The sequence below is a fragment of the Bombus fervidus genome, chromosome 12 (assembly GCF_041682495.2).
Source record: "Bombus fervidus isolate BK054 chromosome 12, iyBomFerv1, whole genome shotgun sequence".
NCBI classification, from domain to species: domain Eukaryota; kingdom Metazoa; phylum Arthropoda; class Insecta; order Hymenoptera; family Apidae; genus Bombus; species Bombus fervidus.
In genome coordinates, this window is record NC_091528.1 from 7,787,477 (window position 1) to 7,809,977 (window position 22,501).

The 22,501-nt window shown below is 38.5% G+C and overlaps 2 protein-coding genes across 7 annotated transcripts in view; both read right to left on the reverse strand.

Moving 5' to 3' along the window:
- Clc-a (chloride channel protein 2) overlaps positions 1-22,501 on the reverse strand; it is a 33,534-nt gene that overhangs the window by 4,226 nt on the left and 6,807 nt on the right. For 2 of the 6 annotated variants that reach the window (XM_072013812.1, XM_072013811.1), the window contains exons 1-6: positions 10,513-10,804; positions 10,245-10,332; positions 2,436-2,721; positions 1,801-2,012; positions 652-1,172; positions 14-248 (exon numbers count right to left, since the gene is read on the reverse strand). In XM_072013812.1, the coding sequence (XP_071869913.1) occupies positions 14-248; positions 652-1,172; positions 1,801-2,012; positions 2,436-2,721; positions 10,245-10,332; positions 10,513-10,661 (1,491 nt within the window). In that variant the 5' untranslated portion in view covers positions 10,662-10,804. Of the gene's footprint in view, positions 1-13; positions 249-651; positions 1,173-1,800; positions 2,013-2,435; positions 2,722-4,103; positions 5,800-10,244; positions 10,333-10,512; positions 10,805-12,258; positions 12,369-22,501 lie in introns of those variants that run through there. The other 4 variants (XM_072013816.1, XM_072013813.1, XM_072013815.1 and 1 more) reach the window with 4 other exon arrangements.
- Positions 16,991-20,905, reverse strand: LOC139992706 (uncharacterized oxidoreductase YjmC). The gene is made up of 2 exons (XM_072013836.1): positions 19,813-20,905; positions 16,991-18,293 (listed from the first exon to the last, which is right to left on the reverse strand). The coding sequence occupies exons 1-2, from the start codon at positions 20,152-20,154 to the stop codon at positions 17,445-17,447; spliced, it is 1,191 nt and encodes a 396-aa protein (XP_071869937.1). The 5' UTR covers positions 20,155-20,905; the 3' UTR covers positions 16,991-17,444.

Genomic DNA, 22,501 nt, shown 5'->3' on the forward strand with positions numbered 1-22,501 from the left:
AAGGATATTTTACCGTGAATGCAACGAAACTAATTAAACCGATGAACACATCAGTATATATGGTAGACCAATGTTTAACCATGTTCATTTCTTCTACTCCTAATTCTTGTTTGGTCCAAGTGAAATTGGTGAACAGACCGTAAACTTGATCGTGAGTGTTTAAATCACCGGCCATGAACTGGCCTAGTCCCAGGGGAAAAGACACGGAGGACACGATCAAGGAGACGATTCCAGGATACAAGAAGCGACTGGAATAAACCGTGAACTTGGATTACCGTTATTTAAGTACTAATATAGTTAACTAGACGGGATTTTGCTTCGTTAACTGGCTATCTTTATTCTCACCAGCTTTTCAGATTAATTTCAACTGAAGAATGAAAATTTCTAACCAGGAATGTAATCAAAACAATGATCAATGTTCCGAAGAATTGTACGTATAATATCAACAGTAGTAACTATCATCTTCTTAGCATTTATAGCAGAGGCGAAGTAAAGCATAAAAGCTGTACGGTTCTAATAATGATGAATGATACTAGATCCTGGTGCCATCCTCGATAATTAAGAAAATGAGGTCCTAATTCACGTCCAGTTAACAAAGCATTACTGTATCTCAAATCTTTGTCAGAAACGTCTCAATCAGAAATCACTCACTTTTTCTGCAGGAAGCTGTTCATACTCTTGTTCTTCCTCATGAAGATCACATACTGTCTATGCAACCAGACGTAGAAAGCACCTCCTAGACCGCTGCCAACACCAATCAAGGCAAATACAAACAATTCCTGAGGATCGAAGGGGAAGTCCATAGTAAAATTCGTTGCGAACATCGCGGTAATTGTTTCCTCTCGTTGAAACCAGATCGCGAGCAATCGAAACATCGTGGCGCCGCATACGGCTGCGAAGAATCCTCTCCAGTAATTTCGAACGGCGAAATACACGGTGGTTACTTCGATGCTGAAGAGAACTCCACCGATCGGTGCTGCGAAACAGGCGGCAACTCCAACAGCGCAGGCTGCTGCGAGCATCTCACAGTTTCTGCTCTCGTTCTCGTAGATTCCTTGGAAACTGGTGACCAATTTGGATAAAAGCGTGGCCACGATACTAGCGATGTGCACGAAAGGACCTTCCTTGCCCAGCGGTAAACCAGAGCCCAATGTGGCAGTCAGACCTATCACCTGTTAGACATTACGGTGGCTCTACACCGACGCTCGAAAACATGCAGAGCAGAAGCTTCAAGGAAAATGGGAATTCGATGAATATATAGGAATTTATTGAATATCGGATTATTGTTCGATCCAGGATATTAAGGATTTAATACAGTGATTGGAAATCTTCGTGAGAATTTTATTTATATATCTTAATTATGTCGTATTATCTTATATGAAATGTTGTTGTTTATTTCAATAGGAGATATTGTGATGCCGTGTTATGCACATCTTTATAGTAAACTTATTTCTTTTGTTATGTCATGCGTTTTATACTTTCAATATATCTACTCTACAAATAAGAAAGGTTCAACTTCATCGAAAATCAAGAAATAAATCATTTTTGTTGAAATTAGACTATACACATGGACTGAAAATAATTTAATTGCAACATTTAAATTAACGCGTCTTCTGCGAAACTATTTTTTAGTGACTAAGTCAGCAATAGTCGTATCACAAAAGCATTAAATTTTCTAATCAAATTTCTAATCAAAAGAAAATGAAAATATCTAATTAAATTCGGAAGTGGTCAATCGGTTAAAAGGGAACGTATAGCGGTAATGATACATTTCAATGGAAATCGAATCTTGTTTCTAACCTTCGCTACAAGAGTACGAAAGGTCAGGTACTCCTTCAAGGCCACTCCGCGTAGAATCGTCTTCATCTCTGGAATGCCTGATCCTATGCTCTGTGGTGCAACGATGTGCACGAATCCGGCGCTAAAGAGAATCAAGCAAACTGGCAAAGATACCCAGGCGAGATATTGAAGCGCTGGATGATGCGTCAGGTCCTGATAAAGCCATATCCTGGCTGGTGGAAGAAGGATACGGTTAACGAAACCTTGATTTTATCGTACATCTAATTGATTTATCAGAATAGACGCGTATAACTTAATGGCATGGAAAATTGCGAAACTTTGAAATAGATTGAATTTACTGAGAAAAAAATTAATGACTAGTTTCAACATAGAAAATTACTTCTACATAAAAAAAGGAAAAAAGAACTATTCCTTGGTTATAATAGACTTTTTCTTCCAAAACCGCATTCGTTGATTCGTATCTTTTTTTTTTAATTTCGATAATCTATCCGGACTAGAAATCGCAAGAATTAAATTGACTTTACCGAGACATGTTTCTTTCAAAACCACAATTCCTGGTTTTCTCTACTTTTTTAAATTTCGAAATTCTATCGAAGCTAAAGATCGAAAGAATTAATTCTTTTTATTCAACTGACCGTTGTTGCACATAGAAATGCCACGGTCCATGGCGTAACTGATAAGCGCCATGATTATACCAAGAAGAGCCAAGAAGACCCAATCTTCGCCTAATCTAGCTCCAGTGTGCTTCCAGGCGAAGGCCAATAACGCGAGCAACTTCCTGCATAGTGGTCCTCTCCTCGACTTTCGTAGATCCTCCGCTCTAGTCTTGTCATACTTTCGCCGCGCTTTGTCGTGGTACTTCAGCTTTCGTGCCTCTTCTTTTGCGTACTCACCCAGGTCTTTCGTGTAGCGACCATACATCTAAACTCAGCACCATCTTTCATCGACTCTGAGCTTTTTTCTCTTTTCCAACTTCTCATTTTTTTAAACAGAATTTCCACACCGACAGCGAGACAATATGTTATCGACATTTTTTAAACAAAATTTACGCATCATCGATATGAATGTTATCAAGGTTCTGAGAAAACACGATGCAATATATCTTTTACGACGAATGAAGTAAGCTTTGTAAACAAAGTGCTATACATACCAAATATTTAATGTCCACAATTGTCTACCAATTAAAGAACCTTTGATCGAGCTATTTACTCGTGATAGATCAATTTTCACAGAATCTACGAGCGACTACAAAGTACTCTGATATACTGGAGAATTTTTTACTTCGATCAAATTGCATCGTCGATCACGACACTGGGTCGTGCATTTTGGAAACTTCACGATCGAACCAGCGAAACGACGAATAATTGTCTAATTGATGAAATCCACCTGATTGTCTTCGATCGATTTAATATTCACGACGCGAACGTTGAGGATTTTGTAGCTTTGATCCATTTAAAAAAGTCATCTTCAGTAATGATTTATCTGAGCTGCTGTTACCCCTGTTTACGTGCTATTATCATGCTTGTTTACTCAAAATACACTCTTCCTACATACAAACTAACAAAATTGTAAATATCGTGCGCAAGCTGGTTTTTCGCAAATCAAGCGATTGTGTAGAAAATGAGAATCGTTGTAAAAAATATTAGATAGTATGAACGATGCGTTTTTAGGAGATATTAATCTGCGTATCATTTGACAAGAAAAAATATCAATATTCATCAATGATAATGATCGTACGTGAACGACGAGATGACAATAGCGATGAAGATAACGTGTTATCGTGCGCTAATTCATAAGAAAAAAATACACTTACGCAAGCGTGAATTAATTACATGGACAAATTTTATATCCTTTTGCAATATAAATAACTGTTACAACTACGGTAATATCTGAATGTGTTACAGGTGAAAATCAAAAGGAAAATAACGAAGAAATTAATTTGTAGGTAAAGACTTAAAGACTGGGACAATTCAAACTCTGGAATCGTAGAAAACACGACGAACCACCGCGAATTGTACGAGAACATTGTAAAACATTGGTAACGAATGAAATGTCGCGATCCTAGACTTTGTTTAAAAATAGACAACGCGTGAAAACAATTTCAAATGAAACACGGAGAGAATCAAATTACACGCGGTTCGATGACATTGATTAGTGATCGAGAAGATAAGACGTATCAGCGTTATATACCGATATTGGAAAAGATCAACGAAGGTGGAGAACACTCGGTGCATTAGTTGGTACAATTTGCCTTAGTTTTTCTGATACAAGGAGGAAAATTTCGTCAAATATTTCTGACTTACAAGATAATTATCGTTACAGACGAAATAGGCTCTGTTTAGAACGAAAGCCGGCATGAAAACTGGATGAAATGTCACTGAAAGCTTCGAGCTGGCTCTGAATGGAAGGGACGCAGAATTCTTCGATAGATCGACCGATTAAGTCACGGACCAAGCATTCTTCGAATACAGGAAAGATTTACGGGTCACTGGCAACCGATCGTACATCTTCTCCGCTTGTCAAGTCGGTCTGATAAACTGTTTAATCTATCTAGCGATCTTTCTCTTCGATCGATTCTTCGCGACTTCAATTCATTAAGTCGCTGATGATCTACTAATTGTAGCCGGCTATTCTGGTTCCGTGATTGTTCGCACTTCACCTCTTGGCAAACTTCGATATCCGGTATTTCTGGCGACAAGTTACTGTAAACAGGCCATTACGATTTTATTGTTTCCTTCCTTAAGCGACTGCCAGGATCTACTTGTTGCACGATAGACGGAGGAGATAATGTAGGCCGCGAGGAACGCCTATTCTATCCAACCTTGGTGCATTAAGATATTTTAATTCGCAGTTGGTAGAATTTCGCAGCATTTCGCAGGTTACCATCAATATTAGAAGCTTCGTACGAGTCATTCGTCACGTTCCTATTGTTTTTCTTTCGTTCGCGAGTCTCATATGATTAATGGTCTGTTTCTTTAACGAATAACCAGAAACAGACGAGTCAAACGAGTTTCGCTAATTACCAGAAAATATCTTTATATGAGATCTCGGTGTCTAGAATTTATTTACAATTTTATTTTGATCCTCCTTTTCAACTTTCAAATCCTCTCTCTTTATATCGTCGACTTCGATGATCTTTAGAGTGCGTTTCAACACATCGAAATTCATTCGCGAAATATTTTCCATCGACGAAACGGGAATATTTTCACTATTGATAGCCGTTTAACTGGTTCTAAGAAGTCCCTGTGGACGTTCGAAATATACCGAATTCCCGACGAGAGCGTGCATGCGAATTTGCGGACGAACGACAACTGAACCTGTTTTCCGATTTGAACATGAGTCGCGATATTTGTTGAAATTTGGCAACAGTCAAAATCCTTATTTTTAGCGGCGGCCAACGTCGATCAACGACGGTGCGCTCTATTGTCCATTAACCATTAAATGATCCTAACTGGCTCTAACTATTTCCCCATAACGAATCAAAAAACGAAATCCATTCCTCGTGTCTTCGAAAACGGGTTTCGCAATCGTCGAAAAAGTCCAACACGTCCCGTATTTATCGAACGTTTGGAAACCTCTTGGATCGTCGAAAACCGGACAGAAATAACCCGCGATTTGCTATTCGCCTTACTACGAATCCTACGCCTGATTACGTTTTATGTAACAATCATTACTACTTCTACTACGCACGTGTTGTATTAAAACAACTAGCAAATAGCATACGTATGATCGTTTCTTGTAAAAATATTGTTTAGCTATTAGAAAAATAAATTTTCTAGATTTTAGATTCGTGAGATGAACGACGAATTATACTTATCCAGATTGAAGTTTTTCAGATTAATTAAAGAGACTTCTCGTATCTACCAAGGTACTCTACCTTGCTTATTTTATATACCTTGGCATCTTCAAATTTCCCGCAAATGGATAAGAATCAATGGTCTACTTGTAATTCTTTTCAGTTACCTTGCAAAAGAAAGTTTTAAAATTGATATGGAAAATACTTTGATGTACTTTAATTTAAAAAGCAGGATTATAATTAATAAGAGAAATTGCTTTAGAATAGATAACACATGTCAAAATATGAGAAATGTCTACCAGAAAAGTTATATATACACACGAATATCAATTTTAAACTTATACGTGTTAAACATATGCAACATACACTCGGTAATTCATAATCGTAAAATATACAACTGCGTGTACTACAAGTATAGCCTTCGTCGTATTTGATCTTTAATCCGTGTCACGAGCGCGAATCGTTATCATATGGCAAGGGGTTAAACTGTATTCTTATTTTATCGCGGCAAGACAATATCGCGTTTGTTTTACATAAGATAGACCGTAGACATGTTACACGTAGAAAAAGGACCCTGTAGTAGAGGCAGAATGATCTGTGGATTGAAATATAGTCGACACCTGAGCTAACCTGTGCATGAATTTGACGACAACCATGTTCCACTGGGCAGTCAGCCGCTAACCCAATTTTATTAATTGAACGTAATGAATTCACGATACAATTAATTGCTTGATTCTAGGACAAACGTCGAACCGATAAGAATCCTTCCTTGAAAGCGATGCTTGAAATTATAAATTTCAGTCTAGTTTTTTGGAAATCCAGAGGATTAAGTAGGTTTTTAATGAGGCTACCTTCATCTTTTAGGGTCACGGTACCGTATTTATTGCTAAATTATCTTCGAGTCGCCTTGGAGTTTGAGTCTCTAATGGCCGGCCCATAATTTTAGAATCTAATTTTAAGACACGCAATTACAATTTACTCTAATTCGTATTTTTAGAATTGCATCGGTATTCGTCCGTGTACAGTTATTCGCGTCATTCTTCATTGCTTCACGCGAGATACAATTCGGTTCCCCGTTTACAAAAGCATCCGAGAGCCGTTTCCAGAAAGAAGCTCACCGACTGGCACAACTCCTGAAAGTAATTGTCTCGACAAAGTGATAAACGCCCCCGCTTATTGTAGCGTTTCCGACGTGACACATTTCCAACGCATGTGACTCGTCTTATTGTACTATCGCTCAACAAACAAAATTCGCGCCGGCTATGATTCTCGAGTATTCGATATAGCGCGGTCGATTCGTTTCTGTCAACGTTTAGTCAATAAAATATAGCTAAAATTATCGTCGATGACCCATGAAAATTGGCAACAGTTAAATTTTCATCGAGCAAATAAACATAATCTTTAGCATACATATTGACCCACTCAGAAGCTGCATGATTTGATGAATAACTCCATATATCGAGCAACTACTCGATAAATTGCAAATTAGAGAAAGATGATGATTAGAGTACAAATATTTATGTGAATTTATATTCTTGTGCTATACGAATATATATTTTATATATACGCGTAAATTTTATATTTTATGATACGCCATGGATACTTTATATGCTTTATTATTCTGAGTATTTTTGTGCCTTTTGATATCCCATTAATACATAAATATTTGCAGTTGAGCGATGATGTTAACAATCGAGTTCATTTATGCTACCTGACGATAAATAAACTTATAAAAGTAGATCATTTCTTCTCTGAGAATTGACAGAACATTGACCATGTATCCGAATAAAAATATTGATGAATTGAATGTTTTAGCTTGTTGAAAGGCTCGCGTATATATATTATTCAAGTAAGACACTTCAAGCGTAATTTTTCTACAATTAGATCCAATTAAATATCATTATATGATATTTTCGCTTTATTTAAAAATTCAATAGAAAAAAAGTATTCGTTCGATAGAATGAATAGCCGATTCCCATCGAAATCGTGGAAAATTCAGTGCAACGAAGCGATGCAGACACTGCACCCGGAAACAGTGCATCTGCATACCAGAGGAAAACGACGAGTGTGTGCGTGATGTGTACATACAGGTCGAAATGCAGCGGTCTGTACGCGTGTAGAATCGAACCTGTATGTCACGTGAGTAGATCTGCATGCTGGTCACGCATGTCGGATAAACGTAACGAGTCCTTAAGCGCTCATTCATGTAGATAAAGGCATTGCTTAGAAAGACGTCGCTGCAATGATCGGCGTACCCTTTTCCGTTTGTAGGATATCACCTGATTGAGACGCGCTTACGCAAAATCATGAGGATTTCACGCAAATTATTGAACGCGAGAGAATCAGAAATGAATGTAACTATAGCGATTCAACAACATTAACCGTGATTGATAAAAGACTAAAGTTTTTTAGAGACTACCAGTCGCAAGTTGTGTAAAAGAGAATTGAGTCTTTCAATTCCAACAAAAGTATTCTTCTCTGAATTAACAATTATGTAATGTGTCGATGAAAATCGATGTACCAATTGAACATGCACGTCAATACACGATTCTCTTATCGAACATAATAACGATCCAGAGCAAACGCGCAAAAGAATAAAAAAGAACAATGAGTGATTTAATGATTTTCAAGATTCGCTCCGTGTCTTCGTATAATTTTTTATTACGCAATGAATTATTACATATCTGAAAAGGATCGGAAGAAAAGAATAACGAACAATATACTAATCTCGACGATTAGCTACGAACTCTAAAAAATATCGAGAAAAAGAATTTTGAACATTAACATCCTCGCGTCTTTGGAATTCTAATTTCTAGCTCCACTAAATGCGTATTTCGCAGTGGGTTCTTACATATTTCAAAAGAATTGAGAAAGAAGCACAATGGGAAAATTACTAATCTTGACGATGTTCTACGATATTCAAAATGCCGAAAGACGGAAGTCCGAGCTTCAATATTCTGCAATTTAAAACATGGATAAATGCGTATCACGCAATGAATTTTTATGTAAATATCCCCCCTAGAAAAATCGAAGAAGATTAATAATTTTCTATAATCTCCAAAGCGTTCGGAGAAGAAGCTCCGAGTGTTGGTATCCTCGCGTCTTCGCACATCTAATTTCGTGGAGGTGCACGCGATGGACTTGCGGGTGATGGTAGCAGTCCCGTGATGCAGATTTCGTGTCAAGGTCAGACCGCGTGCACGCACCACCGACTCTCGCGAATCTGACATTTTATTGACATTTGTGAAACCTGTTTCAGGCTGTGCGGTAAATTTGTCAGAGATTTGTCACGTGAGACGACGGTGTACCACATGAGTGAAGCTTTTGGGCAAGGAACTGTCTGGTAGGGATGGGTACGTTTGGCAGGGAAAAAGAGACCGTGGTTCGTGGTAGCATCGACGGATGTCGCACGGCGGAGCTGACAGGGATCGTGACCCGTTATTGCAAACTGCTCTCACGAAACGTTTATTTAAAATGTAGTCTCTCGCCCACTTGGCAACTGTTCAAAGGTCGCGCTACCGTCCACGCCAGCGTAAGAATTCAAGAAAAAAGAATCTTAAAGCGATCGCAAAGATATATTGTATCGCTGAAAACGGGTATTTGCTTCCATAATCCATTTGTGCTTTGATGTAGGATGTTTACGCAGTTTCATATTTTTATAAACATAATTAAAGAAATGGTGAACTTCAACAGAGATTTGTTTCGCCTATTGTATTTATATTCTTGCATGCATCGCATATATGTGCACTTTGCAACATTAAATTTTCCATCAATACGTAAACATCGCGAGTCTACTCGTAAGCATTCGAACGATAAATGTCTTACATTTCATTTCAATTTTGTTGCATAATAAGAGTATCTCTCGCCATTGATGGACAATATTTTTGTTATACCGATGACTGATTGCAATCGTATCTATCTCAAATCTAAATTTTCCAAGCGATATCAATTAACTTCTGAAATCGTTCGAATAATTACGCGCGGTGGTATATGTAAATTCGTATTAACGTTTCATATTTCTGAAGAATTTTTACGAGTACTATCTTAAATAGAAAAGTATAATTACGTGACTTTAAGAAACGTGAATGGTAAGCGTGGAGAATTATGGAAACGACTACAAGCAGTGTCGGTGAAATAAAACAATCGAACGGTTGTGTGGTGAGCACATCGCGCATTTGCAGGCAATTCGAGATATTGGCAGGCGCCTAAATCGTCTGGGATTCGTCTGCTAGCAACGAACACGGTTTAATTATAAATCTGTCCGGCACTGGTTCAATGGCATCGCGTTCCACGCGACATTCCTGCCAAATTCTTATTTCAGATTCGATGAAATTTCTTTTTTGACAATGCGAAGCAGTCAAAGACAGCCTGCCATTATGGAAGAAGCGTGACGCGCCAGCGAAAGCTGCGAAGAACCACAAATGTTTAAACAACATCGACGTATAGAAGTAGTACGTATTTTGTACAGAAAAACTGTACAGCATCGAATGAAGAATGCGATTCATGCAATGTGATCGACGAACTTAAATCGACAAGGAAGAGTTTTATTAATACTCCTACACGCGAAGTACATTGTCTCTCTTCTCTACACATGCATAGGTAACATCGCCATGATGCATTAAACGAATCAGTCAGGGAGATCGCTTACAATCGTATTAATGTAATCGAAGGGATCGAAATCCTGCTGCTCCTCGTCCGCATTTGGCGGAGGACACGGATAAAAAGCTTGCGAGGGTCTAACAAAAAGAAAATAAAATATTCCAAATTAGAGAACACGAAAGAAGAAGGGACCCCATAGCGAGGAGAGGTAGACGAATTATATCTGAAATCTGCTCGAGCTCTACGTGTATACGTGGATTTTCAATGTCCGCGCAATTTCACGAGAACAGTCGAAGGAAAGATAAACGGCTGGATACCTGTGCGGCCTGTTTCGGCGATTTTCTCGTAATTTCGCCATCAGCCTGGTGAATTCCTCCCATTCTTTGTCCACTTCCTCTTCGCTACCGTCTGGATGATAATGAAGGGTCTCCTCCCGGAGCTCCTTCTTCGTTGCCTGATTCGCCATCGTTTATACGTTCCTTCGGAACTCAACGACTAATCTGACCGAGAAAGAGGTTACAATTGTCTTTTGTCGCGAGTCGATAATGGTATCGGTCGCAATAAATTTCCTGTCACTCAGAGCGCTGCTCCGAGCTTGAAATTCCTCGAGCCAGGGGGATTACGTAATCGCGTGGAAACCGTGAAAATCATTCTCGAGAATGACAGATATGATCCACGGAATTTATCGAAACGGCGAACTGGAAAGTCGGGAAGCTTTCAAGAGAACTATGGACCGATGGATAACCGAGAATATTCACGCCGAGGAATCATCGTTGCCTGGTCGAGGGTATACATCGGAGTCGAGACACGGAGAAAATGTAGATTCGTCGACTTTCCGTGTACACGCTCGATCGCATCTGTCGTCCATAGAGGATTCTTCGTTCTGTTAGTGGAGTTGTTTCGCGCGTGCAGAATGCAAAATTGACTGGAAAGGGCAGAAACGCTTTCCTCCAAAGAGCGACTTTCTCGAATCGTCTCCAGAGAGTCCGTGTGACACTGACACTGACACTACGCGGGCGGAAGCAAAAATTGGCAAAAAGAAGCGTTTAAAGCAATTGAATCCGTAGGCCGAACCGTCGCACACGAAGCCAATGAGTCACACTGACAATGAGAAGAGAGAACCAGCGTGCGGGCCTCAGATGGGAGGGCCTAAGCTGGTCCAATTTACTGACTCATTAGCCTCGCTCGGACTGTTGTCGACGTCGTCGTCGCGCTACGCTCGCGATTTTCCCCCGCGATATATCGACGCTGTCTATTGTCGCGGACACCTCTGCGGCATCGCTGCGGGGACACTCGCGATCGCCATTTTTCTTCCACGCCTCGAAACAAATCTTTATGCAAGAATTTCATTCGACTGGAAACTAGACGGATCCTATCGTGCAATTCTTCTACTTGTAAAACTTTCCAACGTGTCAATCGACATATCTAATATTGTCAGATTTTTGTACTTCCACAAAAGATGTATCGTTTTAGGAGATAAAAGATGAATGATTCGAGGTACAGGTATGTGGCTTGATTACAAAGTATTGATTTTTGCACGTTTCACAAAAGTTTGGAATTTCAATAAGAGCGAAGATTTAGGTCACCGAAGCATTGACACGACGATTAAGGTGTTTTTTTGTATCAGAGAGAGAAAGAGAGAAAGGGAGAAAGAGAGAGAGAGAGAAAGAGAAACGAAAGCTTCGAAGTCTTATCGGTTGTATTTCTAGTGGCGACTGTACGGTGGCCATACACGGCAATTGGCCACTTCCCTCGACGAGGGCTCGTAGGAAGCTGCCTTCAAAGTCACCAGTTATCATTGATCAAAATTACCGCGTAATTTGATGAATGACTGTCTTATCCTATGCCGGCACCAAGCTCCGATCGATGACTCTTTCCCTTCTGCTTTATACAGCCTGTTTTCGGTTCTACCACCATTTTCACGATATTTATTTTTATTTAGAAGACAAGCTATTTTCATTTACTGATCGTAAAGAAACCTTTCGTTTGTACTATTCTACTTTAATATTAAAGTTAAAATTGAGAAGGCAATCTTCGTGAATTTGAATGAAATGAACACGTACCTTTCGCTACGAAAGTCGAGCTTTTACCAGACGAGATTTTCGATGGATACAGATGGACGATGAACGGAGTACCGTGGCAAATTGTTCGTATTTATCGCTCGGGCTACGTTACTTGCTTATGAGCACATCGAGCCGTAAATTCGCGTGTTTATCCCGAAAAGCAAAGAGATAGCAGATAATGAACCGGAAAGGATTGCCGACTCGGTAAATTTGTCTAGACGAAGGAGTGCGTCAACACCACAGTAGCAATTATTGAACTTCGAGTGAAACAGAAGATTTGCTATTTGATATTCACCAACCGGTAAACATTATCTATTATTAACTGAACGATCAACTACCTTACCCTTTATCAAATGGTATCTGGTCACGAGAATATCCAGAATTATCTGAACGAAAGTAAAATGTAAAAATGCACGCGTACCTTAATGTTTCTTCGCATCGCACCAAAATAGGCTGTTTGCGTTTCGTTTTATGAGCTCGATCCGCGGATTTTGTGAATTTTCGAGAATAAGAAGCAGTGAATCTCGGTATCTTATTTTTAGAAATGAAGAATAACCGGACAACAGCTGTGCCAAGCGTAGTGTAGTTTCAATATTCCATCGAAGGAAGATGAATTATCACATCACTGTCAAATCAAACGTGAATCACGTAAGACTTTCGTAAAAAATGTGGTGCTAAAGTATTAATGAAACATCGAGCAACAAGCAATCGTACGGATAAACTTTCCAATCTAGAAGATTCGGTTGTGAATTTATTATAGGATAAAGGCATTCATCGATGTCCTTTGTTATCGCAAAATTATCACATAGAAAAACTTTAGAAGATTCAGTGACGCAGGTGATAATTAATTCTATTCGTAAATGAATGTAAGAAATTTGAGACTTCGTTATAAAAGAAATAATTATTAAGAGTCCTCGTTCATCGTAATACCTATTTAACAAAAAAAATCAATGGAGGTTAAAATATCTTCTTTTCGTAGCATTGTTATTTGTACAACAATGGGAACTAGTTTGAAAAAGCGATAAATTAATGTAATCTGTTTTAAACAATAATCATCTGAACGTCTATAAATAAAAATGTATGCATAATGTATGTGTAATTACTGAGGATGCATAATGAACGAAATCATTTAGGAAACCACTTATACGAAGTAACATGAATTTTTTTAACAATGTAATATTCTTAATGCACTTCTTTACCATGTACAATGTACATGAATGATTTAACATATTAATAACTTAACATATTTGTTGTTCACAACAGCTTTGTGCGAACAAATACACAAACTATACATAAATAAACAGAAAACGTGAATAAACAATAAGCATAAAATGTCTGGATTTTAATGAACTTCAATGGAACGCGTTAATAGTTCGGTTACTTGTAAAGCAACCATTTTGATCCTACAAAGAACAAACGTAGTCCATTAAGTCAAGCCACAACCGCTCGTAATTTTCTCAAGACATTTTTATACCTCTCCGTGAAAATTATTTCCCTGTTTTGCGTAATTCCCTCTCCGTTTTGTTCCTCTATGGACCAGTGGCTATTGTCCGATTTTTCGTTAGTATGAAAGGAACGTTCCGTTCTTACGAAATTCATTGTCGGAATAATTAGATAATTCGCCCATTAGGAAACCTCGTGGCCTTTGGAACATAGAAATTGGCTTAATACCATGTATTTAACACTAAGTTTGAACGATGTTATCTGCAATGCTAAAAAAACAAAAAAAAAAAAAAGAAACAGATATATGCTTTAAATCACTAGAAATAATACAGTTTCTTTATTATTCTTCTAAAGAAAATAATCTGCCATAATTTAAACACTTATTCTTCTTCGAACCGAAGTTCGCGAATAATTGTAACATTCTTCTTATCAAGTATAGTTACTAAAGAATGATCCATTATAATTTAGACCAGATAAAAAAAACACTTATTCCGCTTCAATGTCAAAAATAATTAAGCTTATTAAAATAAATAGCCTTCGTTGATTCCTTAACATAACACGATCAATTTTTCCAACAAAAATATCGAAAATTCAAGGCTCGCGGTAGATTCGCAGAAGATTAGTCGATCCATCGTGTCAGGAGAGGTCTTGACAACTGTCACCACGGATGTCCCATGGGTTCACGACCCCATGCCGGCATATTAGAGCACTGAATTAGTTAATGCCAGTCACATGGCCGAGCAACGAGAATTACCTTCTCGTGATGCTTCAACAGTGCATACGATTGCATTTTGGACAAGATCGTTTGTCCAATCATCGTCCCTTCCTTCCTGTTTAGCTGGCCCTTGTTTGACGAATCATACTTGTTTACATAGTCAATCCCTTGCGATAATCTTTAACCCAGCGGATTTTCAACGTTATTTGCTTCACAAACACCAGTGATTAGATTTTTAAACAGAAGAAGAGAAATCGAACGCAATGAATTTTTCGACTTTAGAAAATAAGTTCCAGGATAAAATACATATACGTTTATGCGGGTAGCATGATCGAACATAGGCAACGCCGCTTAATCTAATAGGATAAGTCTAATTAACAATTCCTTGGACAGTGAGAAAGATTAAACAGCCAGCCTGGTAATGTATCCGCGTTTCGATTTGCTGAGAAAAAAGGTATCGCCGGCATATGACTCACCTATACCAGATTTATGACTTTTATCTCGTATTTTCTCCTACTTGTATAATCATACCTCGTGAGCGATGTTTTTTCACACGATTATTGACGTCCAAGGAAAAAAAACCCTTCGTGCATTCGCAAGCGTTATCGTGAAAAATGAATAAGATAACTCGAACACGCTTTTGCGGCCTGCTTGATAACGGTAGCAATAAACAAAGCGTGTCGATAACTTTTGAACCCTTTCTACGTTCAACTGTCGCGTCTTCTTCGTGCAAAACACTTTCCATTTCTTTTCATTATTATCGATGCCAAAGAATAAACCGCTCCCTCGGGCCACGCTAATCTCCGTTTAATGATCTTTCTCCCTCTTCGATTTGACAATGATCTTGATCCAAGGTACGCGTGGGGACAGTAAAATATGCACATAGAAAGTGCAGTTTACGAACGCGCGCAATGATGAAATTTCTATTCGACATTTTTATGCGAAACCTAAACGCGACGCGCATAAATGATCAATTGACAGAATGGAATACAAATTTCCACGATTATCTCTGGTCAAGGAAATTCTGTCCGATCGAAGGAATCATTGAAATCAATTCAGTTCATTGTAAATTACGAAAGTAACTGCGAATGAAAATAAGATGTTTATCTTATAGCGAAAAGAGAAAGTACACATATTATTTAAAAAATGATAGATCAAATGATACGTTTTTCATCAGCGATAATCAGGCCACTGAGACTACTGCAAAACTTATCACCGACAAATGAATTACACTCGTACGTTCTTCTTTTTAACAATAAACCGATGATAACATGGAATCGGAACAGACTCACAGTCTGCGAGTCTTCCTGATAACCCTGTTTGCTCCATCGAGAAACAGAGAGAATCGCTGATCGACCATTTACGAGTTCTTATTTTTTAATGACAAATAATTACCACGTCGGAAAAATTGTCAGTCAAATTAGTCCGAGTTGTCTAAAAGATAATAAAACGTGCAAATGGCGTTAACCTAATAAGCAGATATTACATAGAAACTTGGTTAATTAAATTTTTTTTATTCAGATTGGTTAACTGACAAAGTGGATACCCGATAAAAAAAATAAAAGGAAAAGAAGTGAAATGTAAATCATAATCGTAAACATAGCTACAAATAAAATTAACTTAAATTAGAAAATTTACATTACATTGCCTATATTGTTGAGAAGACTCAACTTCGTTTGGATCTTGAAAAAGCGTATTTCGAATGAAGTAAAATAGCAGATTCGTGTTAATAAAGTGTGCTCAGAGTATGTACTTGAAGATAAGTGAATTAATCGACAACGACAAGCGTATAAACTTGAAAAACTATCATCATTGGTAAGTAAGTTTTATGTTCAACTCAAGTTGCTCGAACCAGGTAGCTGCGCTAATCTGAGCGAAGCGTTAATCGTCAATGCCTTGAGTATCCGTGTCAGCTACATCGATCAGATACATCAAACTTAATTATCTATGATGAAAAATAACAAAGTTAATCTTGGTGGTGGCAGGTCCGTCCTTGCGAAATAATTACACAGCCAAGTGTCACCAGTCACGAGACTTTACAACTGTGCAATAACGAATGCTCGCTAAAACTGCGATAGAAGATCGAATTTCTATGATCGCGCTTCTACGACTACGCAAATGCACGTGATTCTCAGATTTCTTACTCTTCGCGCCATCATTATCAGATCTCGACGATGCAAATAATCTTACGATTCTCCGAGCATCGATCGATCGTTTCTATCTTTTCTGTCCTGATTATGCAAATGCCTCATTTGTCGTGCACCGGTGAATCGATGTCGATAATCGCGCGTTTCGATCAGTAATGAGTACAATCGAGATCCCGCGAGCAAGTCCAAGGCCGTCATTATCATCATCGACCAACGATCAGACCGCAACGACGGTTATGTCATCGCGAACATCGTTTCCATCAAATCGACGAAACGGACACGCAAGCTCATCTCGTGTAAACATTGTACGAAAAAAAACGTGTTATTAGCCGGTGCTTCGACTCGTTGCACCGATATTAGGGTGATGAATAATTACATTACGGTGATATAGCGTAGGTAAACAGTGGTCAACTAAAAACATCGATGATCGTGTATATTCGTGTAGCTTCTTTTATAAGTATAAAAGCTGTGTTTACAATGTCGTATAAAATATGAGGAATTGCATTTCCTTGTGCTTTGTATATTACATGCGTATGTTAGAAAAATTTGAGTAGATTACTGTTAGAACATTTAAAAATCCTGTGCGGAAAAGCACCATTGAAGAGTATTTTGTTGGTTGGAGACTTTTCTTTAAGCGTAGAGTGTACACGATATAATAATATGTAGTAAACATATAAATGCATTGTATGATATATACTATAGATCGCATTCGCAATGCAATTATCAGATCTGTTACTAATATCAATATACACATAGCAACAATAATTCTAAAAACTAATAGATATAGATATATTAAAAAAATTCAATCTCAATACGTAATTTCCTAAGAACCTTCAGGTACCTAAATACCAAACAGAAACTAAACAAAACTAATTTCCTGATTAACCATTCTTGGGAATAAGCTTCAGAGGCTCGACTCCCATAACTTTCGCGAATTCTTTACACGCCTGTATCTGATTGGGATGATACGTAATACCACCTTCTTTATCCACGCGTTCCATGGCTGCCCTCTCCAGGTCTCCAGGTATCAAAACAGGTTTGTCCCCAGCGGGAGCTAAATTTCTCAACTGTTTCAACAACTGGCCTAATCTCTCCTTCGATCCACAACCAAAAGCTTCCGGATTTATGGCCATGAAACACTGCCCAAGATTGGCAATTTTTTCTTTGGTCTTCCACTGTCTGATGTTAGGACCAAACTCGCTTCCAGATAGAATTCCGCAAAGTATCTCGACCATCAAAGCTAGTCCATAGCCTTTGTAGCCGCTAGTGTGTTCCTCTCCACCAACAGGCATTAAAAGAGAAGTTTTGTACGCCTCTTCGGCGTTTGTGGTAACTTTCCCATCGGACCCAAGCGCCCAGCCCTGGGGAATGGCTTCGTTCTTCCTGATAGCTAGCTCGATTTTGCCCAGAGCAACGGCTGTCGTGGCCATATCCAACACGAACTCATCGTTGTTCGACGCTCCCATTCCCAAAGATATCGGATTCGTGCCTAAACCCGCACACTTGCTACGGGTTGGTGCCATCAGAGGACTCGTATTGGTGCAGGAGAAGCCCACGAGACCTTGGTCGATCGCCATTTTCGTATAGTAACCACAGATGCCGTAATGATTCGACCCACAAGTCGACACCATCCCGATACCGAACTTCTTCGCCTTCTTTATGACCAGTTCCATGCAAAATTTACCGATCACCTGTCCCAAACCGTTGTTCCCGTTGACCAACGCTATCGCCTGGAAATAGTTCCATCGAGCTTTGCGGTGAAGTCACGTCTTAGTTTCTTAAATGAAACAGCAGGGGATTTTGAAATAAGAACGCGAAGCAAGCGCCGGTTTACTCGACGTCGTTTCAATGGAATTCGACACTCTCAAAGACCAAAGTGATCGATCCTACTTTTCAATTTCTTTATTGGGTTGACAACTAAGTGATTGCGGATTTTGTCATTAGGTGGTAATGACAGAATCCACAATCACTTAGTTGCCCACCTAATATTTTTATTAGGTAGATGATATAATTAATGTTCGATATTCAGTCAGCAAACAAGTAATTTACTTCCATAAATCTATTTACTACGAGAAACTGGCATGAAATAACAAAGTATATTTAAAAATTATTTGTAATATCATTTTTTTCTGTTCTTCAATTTATAGAGTCGAACAGTGTAGTTTCTAAGAAGTTCGTTTATAGAGTCTAAGAATGTTGTCGAGATGAAAAGATCTCGTATCTATTCAAATGGAATTAAGGAATTCTAATACCCACGAGATAAGAGTACGTAAGGAGTTATCTGCTTTGTTTTCTAACGAGATCTTTATTGTAATAGGATAGAGTTTGGTTCTGTGTCGTGTGTTCACTGAAGTTGTTTGCTTAGAAGGCTTTAAGCAATGGCGCGCAAATCGGAAATTACATTTTTAATTATCGTCAGCAGCAACGTGTACACATATGTTCGTAACGTTGCATAAAATGCTCTCTGTCATATTTTTACACGGGAAATGTAAAGTTTCCACTGGTAACGACTGACAAGTAAACCGGTAAAAGCCGGATTTTCAGCCATACGTGCGTTTCGTATCGTAAGTTTGAGTATTTCCAGCAGCGAGACTATGCTTTGGCTATGCGAAGATTCTTCAATTATAATCGTATACATTTATTTTTGCTTTTAAAGAGAAATGACGTAATTGAAATTATTTGCAATCGCTGAGAAGACGCAAGATGAATTGAATAAATCATTTCCAGGTATTGTTAACACATGAATGACAACCGTGTATAGTAATAATTTCTCGAAATTATCCAGTCTGCGCGTCTTCCTTAGAATTTTAATGATGCGTAATGAAATGTATCCGTGCACTGTAATCTCATTGACGTGCGTTCACCTCGTGACAACTGTGTATCCAGTTGATTAAACGAACAATTAAACCGCGTCACGTTTAATCTCAGTGAATCTTAAGGCTGATCACGATGTAAAAGAACCAAGGTGTGGGAGTTTCGACGCAGTTTTCCCGGCTTCGATTATCACGCTTAACGTTGCTATACTTGACATCTTCGCATCTAACATTGAGGCTTTCGAAAGAGAGTCGCGCGCAACTGGAAAACATTCTTTTGCGATGTCTCCCACGTGACTCTCGTCCGCAAGCTTTAAACAGTGGTAAACGCGGCAGTGTTAAATATAACACTGCACAGTGTAACAATGTTAAGTGTGAAACCAAGGTATATCAACCGCGACATCGTCTCATCGCTGGAAAGTAGATTTCGCCGTACCTGAAAATCCGTAAGGATCTCTGGCTTCGCAGTAGGATTGGTCATTCCGTCCTTAATATCCTGCACGTACATCTGCATTCTGTTCATTCCATGGCTAAAATGGCCACGGTAATCGGCGGTCATCAAATGATGGCCAACGATACAACCATCCTCGAGCGATGTTCCAGCCTTGCACATGCACTCAGATATGAATCTAACCACCTCCTCTTTAGGGACCACCATGGGTACGTCGCATTGACCGGAGGCTAACCTTGTCCACATCCAACCAGATTTCATCGAAGTTCTCGACAACGTTAACGCATTCCACGAAACACTCAAAAGGCTTCTGTGCATGTTCGACATTATTTTTTTCCGTCGAGCGACTTATCAATCACGATGGACCAATTGAGTCAAGCCTTCCTTTATTTATCTTTTTTATTAGCAACTGTGCCGTTGATTTTAAGAATGTATACAAAGTTACATACGTAAATCAAACGATAAACCGTGAAAATATCATCGAGCTAGGTTATCGGCTCTTTTTTTTTTTAATTTCTTTCTTAATCTTAAAACCTCGTTATTACGAGCAACTTAAAGTTGTTTTAGACAGGATTGAGTTTTAATAATATCCTTTTGTATTCTTCTTAAATTGAATTTAATTCAATGTATTCTTTTACAAATTGTTCTATCTTCTTCTTCTTCTCTAGCTGTGCAGAATTTAAATTTACCGCTTTCTAAACTTTCATCTAGTCTACTCCTTACCTCCACGTTTTGTTACATCAATGTCAATTTATATCAAGGATCCTTCGAGTGTTTGCGATCGATGTACTTGCTGATTCACAGAAAAGATCTTCTCTAAAGCGTTCGAACTTGACGAGACAAGTTTTTTAACTATCGATCGTGCACGTGTGCAACTTTATGATCTATGGATCACACGGCAACCTTCACGAATCGATGTTGTACGTTGTACTACCTTTCCAACTTCGTTTTTAGCGACACGTGTAGTTACCTATTGGCTAGACTGGCTGACGTCGAGAAGCGGGAAAATTTAACTTACTAGAAAACGCCGCTTTGCATAAAATTTCTTGTAGTTTCCTTTCAGTTGAATTCACACCTTACAGAATGTTTTTGTAATGTTTCTGCGTCACGAAATGATATCCTCGAGAATTGTATCAGTGTGGTTTCTGAACGCGAAGAATACAATTTTGTTATTTATTTAACCTCTACTTTTTCCTTGTAAACTTTGCTTGTAAAAATATTTCACTCGAAGCGTCTACTTTAGTCCTTTAGAAACCATGATTGCAAATTTACATGGTAACGTAACGTTGTGTATTTTATAAAAGAATACTCTATGCATATTTGATCCACTTACTGCCTATTTCATTCTATACGCTATTTCTAGGTTAAAGAAAAGGATGACGTATGTCTATTTTTGCATCGATAAAACTAGCTCTATCTACGATAACGTAACCACATACTACAAGGCACTTAACTTTATGGAAAAATATTTCATCCCCGCGAACTATTGTACTATACAATATCTATTCAAATATTCTCTTTTTAAACGAAGACCTTCCCTTCGTTATTCTAATCCTCCATCCCTGAATCAGATAAATCTTTAAACATCGTCATCTTTATTCCAAACCAAGACTCATACCTTACACAAACCACAGTAAACATTTAATATTCGGATAATAAATATTAGATTTGGAAAATTAATTTTAATGCAAATTAATATTTTTGAGAATACAATTAAAACATTGCTTTATCTATCAAGCATTATACAATGCACTATACTTTGAATATTTCATATATATATATATCTTCATAATATATGCGATCTGTGCAATTTTGCACTTTCAAATTTCCGATAAATGCGCTGAAATCCACAATCTAACAACTATAATCTAGATCGCAATCTCTTCTGCATAAAAATCTCCATTGAGCTCCAAACAAACATCGTTCCAATTACTGTAATCTGTACGGCGATGGAAAGGTTGTCGTTCCAAAAACGGTTGCAGCTTATCGTTCATTCTTATCAATCCCGTCCAATCAATGACACGTTACACAAAGCCTGTTATCAGCCGCTTAAAAATCAATTACCAATTTTGCTCGAGACATCCGACGCAGTTAACAGGACAAACGTTGAGGCAAGGATCGCGAAGCATATGCGACGGGGTCGTAAAGCGAGTAATTTCACAGATGCGCGCCTAGCAGCGCGAATAAAATGCACGTGACTTGTATACGGTGTGTAGACAGGTTGCAAGGCAAACCGGCTGATCCGGCCGCAGAAAAATCGATAATCGACCCTGCGTTTCCGCGTGCATTCTGCGCGCTGTGTAAAACTTATGCAATTCCAGCGTCGAATATTCGGCGCCGTCCTACAGATTCGAGCGATGTTTGCGTAATTTGACGATACTTGTTTCAACGATACGCGATTACTTTTATCGAGGCATCCCACGATGGGAATAAGCGGATGACGAAGAAAGAAAAAGGAACCAAATGATCGCGTGCTACGAGAAGACAACGCCGCGGTGTTATGCGACGTCCGCTAGCTATCGTTTCGCTTCGCTTCCTGAAAAACCAGTCCTTTATAGAGAAAACTGAGGATTCGCGAAAAATTGCAATTGCACATTGATATTTCGAAACGAGCTTTCGAAATCTTTAGGAATAAAAAAGAAAAGTGGCACAAGTGGTAAAATTTCGAACTTCT

Coding starts and splice junctions, on each gene's coding strand:
- LOC139992706 (XM_072013836.1), bottom strand. CDS start 20,154: ATGTCGAACATGCACAGAAGCCTTTTGAGTGTTTCGTGGAATGCGTTA. Junction 18,294..19,812: donor AGATCCTTACGGATTTTCAG/GTACGGCGAAAT, acceptor AACTATTTCCAG/GCGATAGCGTTGGTCAACGG.